At 39.4% G+C, this 6,000-nt stretch overlaps 1 protein-coding gene across 1 annotated transcript in view; it reads left to right on the top strand.

The window, feature by feature from the left end:
* The first annotated feature begins 459 nt into the window (after window positions 1–459).
* NXPH2 (neurexophilin 2) overlaps window positions 460–6,000 on the top strand; it is a 156,634-nt gene continuing 151,093 nt past the window's right edge. Inside the window, exon 1 of the mRNA XM_021009491.2 lies at window positions 460–989. Within this exon, the coding sequence (XP_020865150.1) occupies window positions 939–989 (51 nt within the window). The 5' untranslated portion in view covers window positions 460–938. The remainder of the gene's footprint in view (window positions 990–6,000) is intronic.

Below are 6,000 nucleotides of genomic sequence, written 5' to 3'. Positions count from 1 at the left end.
ATCTGCCTCTTTAGACTTCACCATGATCTCCAGTTTGCCCTAATCATTCTCTTACCGCACCCTCTAGTAGCCGTAACCCTGCTTCTCTAGCTTCCTCCCCAGTTCCACATCTTATCCCCCTTTTTCTGTCTCCAGCCCCAAGCTTCCCCCTGAAACTGCACCCTGGATCTTCTTCAGTGACGCCCCCCCCATGCCCGCCGCCTCATCTCACCCAGTCCTTTTGCATACAAGAATTCTCTTTTGCACTCTTTCCCCTTGGTCTCCACCCCACCCCGTCCCCCACACCCCCCACTTCTTATTTTGTAGCCCCCTCCCTCAAACTGAGAGCCAATGGGGCTAGGCTCGCTTCTGCCGCTGAGCTGCCCTGGACCAGCCCCCTGCTGGGCGGGAGTCAGGGGTGGGGGGAGGAGGAACGGGGCCTCCCGGAACTCCCCCGGGACTCCTGAGCCAGCCCCGCTCTTCTCAGGCCAGGAAGGCAGCTGCGCGGCTACCGCGGCGTTGGAGAAAGAGCTAGGGGAAGGAAGGAGCCGCAGATAGCGCGAGGCAGCAGCCACTGCCTGGTGCCCACTGGCATCCAGTTCAGTTTGCCCCCCTGCAGCCAAGGCAAGCGAGCCCCATCTCAGCTCTGCTCAGGCACTGGACTTTGTTGGTGGTGGTTGTTCAGAATTTATTTTAATTATTATTTTTGTCTTCTTGAAGGAGTGTGCGGGTGTGGGGGGGAAGAACTCAGATCTCTTTCCATCTCTTCACTCCCAATACATATCCCTCCCCACTCTCTCACCCACCCTTCAGTTCGGTGTTTGGAGTTTAAAAAAAAAAGGTGGGGGGAGAGAAAAGCGCAGTGGCATGTCCCTGTCCTCTTCAGTCCTGCCCCCCGAAGTGGAGATGTGCAAGAGACAAGCGAGGGAGCGGAGCTTGTGAGACGCAGAGCCGGAACCATGTACCTGCGGCCCCTGCCCCTTGTCGTGGTCCCGGGCTTCCTCCAGCTGGTGAGTGGCCCCCGCCCGCAGCCCCCAGTGCTACGTCTCGGCCTCCCACGCCTTCACCAGCCCCTGGCCGGCCCCGCTCTCCCGGGCTCGCTCTGCCAGTGGGAGCTTTTCGGCGGGAAATGTTAACCCAACCTGGAGGGTGAAGGAAGCTGAGCCCCCGGCCAGTTACAAAGGCGAGGTGGGAGGGAGTAGAGGGAGAACTGGGGGAACAGAAGGGACTTGAAGGTGGGGACGGAGAGACACCGAGTCTGAGATAGAATGGACCTGGAGGCGGATAGGGTTAAGGTTGAGAGATATGGACGGGAGGTAGGGATACTCAAGGAAGGGATGTGAAGGAGAACGGAGAAGTGGGTAGAAGGCAGATGAGGACCAGGGTAAAGAGGACCCAGAGGGCGAAGACTGGGGACTGACGGAGAAGATGGGGGAAACTAAGCCGAGGGACACCTTCCTCCAAGTCAATTAGAAGATGGTTTGGAGGAGTTTGAGGCTTCTTTTCTTTTAAAAATTTTTATTTTGGATGATTTGAGGGATTGTAAATGTTAGTTTGGGGTATAGATCTCCCCAAAAGCGCTCCCCTGCACCTGAGTTTGACTGCATCCTTCCCTCTTATAAAGATAAGTCTGGTCTGCCCAGTACCAGATGTACTGGTGTATATGGGGAAGGGGTCGAAAGTGGGGAAGAAGGTTGGCTTTTCGGGCAGATGGCATTTTTCTCTTCCCTGTGCTTCTGGTAGAAGGCTTGGGGTTTTCTGTCTGCTAGTGGGTGGCAGGATGTAACTTTCACCAGCAACTCCCAGCCGGAGCTCTCAGGGAACCGCAGAGTCTTCCGCGGGTACCTTTCCGCCGGCTGTTGGCCATTGCCGGCCGGGAGTGAAGTAGGTAGGGTTTTTTTTTAAGGTCGTTGAAAGATCGAGGCCAAATCCATGTCCAGTTCACGACTCTGAGCTGGTTCCCTGCATGGTATCCGTGCTTCCTTTGCTGCAGTTTGTCTTAATTCGTTGTCATTAGCTAATTACATTGAATGGAGACCTTAAATCAAAACCTTTAAAGTACTTTTAAAAATAGAATAAAAAAGCCACTTCTGCTTTGTTTTGGTTAAGCATCTGGTTGTAAGCATCTGGTCAGCTTTTCTTTTATGTTCTTGTCATCTCTAGGTACTTGACTGATTGTCCTAATACAATTGGTGCTTCGGGGAAGGGAAGTTTTTTTGGGGGGAAGGGGTATACCATGATTTCTTTTAGTCTTCATAGATGCACTTCTGTTTCAACCCAACTCAGTAACGTTTTAAGAACTTAAGAATGCAGACTTTTAACAGCACCACCCCCTTAAAAACACCACCCCAAGCTGGTAAAAGTTTTTCAACTCTACTTAAATTGTATCAATATGGTTACGTACTGAGACTTTGAGGAGCATAGATGCTTATTTGAAAGTTATATGAGCTGACTTTAAAGGCTTTTCCTGTTGTTGACAGCCCACCTGAGGGCACCCCCATCCACAGTTTTATAACATAAAAAAGCTGCATCTACACTGTTTTCTATTAATTTTCTTGATGTCTGGCAGAGGTAACAAAGAGTGGACATTTGTCAACTCATTTAAAGTTAAAGTAAAAATTAGGCATGTTATTTTGCATATTATAATACCTCCAGTTTATATAATGACTTGGCAAGCTTTACCAAGATACAATTCAGAATCCTAATACATAGTATTTTTAGTTAGACTATTTACAATAGGTTCCTATTAAAGAATAGTTAAAAAAAAAGGTAAGGCTTTTCTAGTATGTTTGAAAACTCTGAAAAAATGAGAAGTACAGGTATCTGTCTTCAGTATGTACATTGTCTTCATGAATGCATTCATTACAAGGACAGATCACTTTGAGGTCATATTGCAAAAGTTTACTTACCACCTATTATATATCTGAAAGGCTTTCATGTTTTGTGGGTAGTTTCGGTCACTTATACTCCAATACATAATGAATAAATAGGGAATACATAATAAATCTTGAAAGGATTATGTATCCTCCTTAAGAACTCGATTCTAACATCGTGGCATAAGTTGATTGATTAGTTTTTAAGAAAGCTTATTGTAGAATTGTAATCCATTTTGGGGTTGTGCTTGTCTTGTAATGTGTTTTTCCCCCTATAGCACTTTATCATGGTGGTGAAGTACAGAGCTGCAGCCCTGCGATAAGCCACACATTTCTTAAACACTGCTATCCTTTTGTACAATAAAAGGCTGTTTACATTCTTCACATTCTTATAGCACAGCTTCCAACTGAACAGCACAAGGGGCTTGGGATGTGAATGGAAAACATAGTAGCTGACAGGACAGTTCTAAATTAAAACATTTCCCCTACACACCCCTAGTAGATATCAAAAAGGGTGGATTAAAACTTGCCCCTTTAGACAGTATTGTAGCTTTATTCCACCTTTTCCACCTGATATTGAGCTTCTTTGTTATGGCCCAATAGCTACTGCATAAATGCAGCTGGGCCTGGAAATTAAAAAATCAGCTGCTCAACTGGATATGAAAATAGTGTTCAACTAAGGATCTGTTTTTAGATGATAGAAAATATTCTTTTTCAAAAAAATATTGTATCCGTAATTCAAGAACAACCTCTTTAAAGCTTAAGGTAATTTGAAACAATGGAACAATGGTAAGGGGGAGGCATCTTGAAACTTTGATTGTGTTAACATGGTCAACTCCACCATCAAATGACCTTACTACCGTTTGCACAAAAATAAATAAATAAGTAGTGTTGTAGTTATTTGCTATTTTAATGAGGATTAGGATTCTTTTCTTTGTAATTACTGATGTGATATCTAGGGTTTTGAAGAAAACAATAGGCTGCTGATTTGAAAAATAATGGGGGGGGGTTAAGAATGGCTGTATGTTGGATGCCACTATGTAAATTTTTTTTAGGGTTTCAAATGTTCAGTATTTCAAATGACTAGTATATTCTTAGAACCCAAATAGTGGGATTAGTAGCCAGGTATATGCAAAATTTACATACTCATTTTGGAATCTCTTCTGTTCTTTTAAATTTTTACCTACCAGTATATTTTATTAAAAGGAATGATTAACAAGATGAAATTCTTATCCTAACATACTATCAAGAGAGAAATGGCAATTTAAATTTATGATGCAAAAAGATGTGTTGCATCACCACACTATATACAATGAAAGATCGGTTTAATGAACTTTTAATAAATTTGCATAAGTTGAAATTCATTGTTTTTATACATTAGCAAAATTTAAATGATAAAAAGAATGTGAAATTAAATGAAACATTCAGCTGAAAATGAAGGTTAAGATTTGGTGAGGCTTTAATAAATAAAAATTAATATTATTATATATACCAAATTGTCTTCCTGCTAACATAATAATTGCATTTTAATACTGAAAGTATATAAATTAAATTTTTACTTCAGAGTGTTAATTTTTCAATTGTTTTAAAAATCATGTTTGTGACATAAATATATTTTATGTAGATCCTTTTATCCAGTATCTAATATATTGATATATTATTATAACATAACTTCTCCACTTGAATAATTGCTTAATATAGTTCACTGCTTACACTCACTCTCTGTTCTATATTCTAATATTCTATATGCACTACAAAACTCAACTGGTATCATATTACCCAGAAGTGATAGCTCATGAATATCTTGCATTCATAAATCACAATTTGCTTTATATTATTCTAGTCAATAAATATCAAAACATTAATTCACAGCATGTAATCAATAGTTATCTATTCAACTAATGCCTAAATGACAATGAAGAGAAAATAATTCCGCTACTTAGACCATATTATGGTCAGTACATAAGAGTTGTCTCTAGTTTGAAATTAATGTTTATCAGTCTCCTCTGGTGTGGCATAATTACCTCATTATTGCTACCCCTACCTTAGACATTAAAAAGGAGTAGGGGGAGGAGAAGAAATTAGAATTGAATTAGAATTAGAGAATTAAGCCATCTGGTCTAGCCACCTCCCAGTAAAAGGTTTCTTCTCTTGGCCTATTTTGGTATTGTGTTGTCCATTCCCATTTTAAATACCTTACTCATTGGAACCTGACCCCTTCTCAAAGGAGATTATTTTATAGCTTAATAGATTTCCTAATGGAAAAAGCTTTTTCAATATTCAACCTAAATTTCTAGTGTCTTATAATCTTATCCTGATTAGTGGTTAAATATGCTAAATAAGTTGAGAGGTTTGCAAAAAAAAAATGTTTTAAAGTTTTTGCATTGCATCAGTTTAAATGTAACTACATACTTTGAAAAGTAAATGAATTGAAAAATGTTAATTTCATCATGTTACCCATATTTTACCACCCAAAGTCACTGATATTTCTATAGTGCTATAGCTTTTCAGTATTTTACACTCATGGGCAAATAGGGTCACAGTTTTGTAATTTTGTTATGGTTACAGAATTGTTTTCAACTACTTAAATATTCTGCAAGTTCCTCTACTTGAACCTTTGCAGTATAATATTTGGAAAAATGATTTATAGCCATACACTCAAACATCTATAGCTAGGGTTGTGTCAGCATTTCCGTGAAGACTCATTTCTATCTTAGCCATGAGATTTTCTCTGGTCTAAAAATTGGCATCTCAATTTGGGAGTCAATCTGAATCTGAATTTTAAAAATTAAAACTAGTTTTAAACATATGAAAATATAGAGTTTACTCATTTTGTTTCATATATAGAATGATAGAATTAACTCATCCAAAATTTATGTAGCATAGTGCTTTATGATTTTCATTATTTAAAAAAAAATTTGGAGATTATTTCAAGTATAAGAGCAATGTCATATCACCTTACAATACAGTATTTTATTATACATATTTCTAGTATTCCAAATGAGATTATTATTCATATTTGTTAAATAATAGACTATTCAAAATTATTTCTCATTAGTTGTTGACATGATCCATGATTTTCAAGGCTACAATTCGGTTCCTAAAACTGTAATACTGAACATTTTAAAAACCTGTAAAATAAAATTTA

The sequence above is a fragment of the Phascolarctos cinereus genome, unplaced genomic scaffold, assembly GCF_003287225.1.
Source record: "Phascolarctos cinereus isolate Bilbo 61053 unplaced genomic scaffold, phaCin_HiC Scaffold_726;HRSCAF=1367, whole genome shotgun sequence".
NCBI lineage: Eukaryota > Metazoa > Chordata > Mammalia > Diprotodontia > Phascolarctidae > Phascolarctos > Phascolarctos cinereus.
The sequence above is the reverse complement of the archived record's forward strand: the minus strand, read 5'-3'. Positions and strand labels throughout refer to the sequence as shown.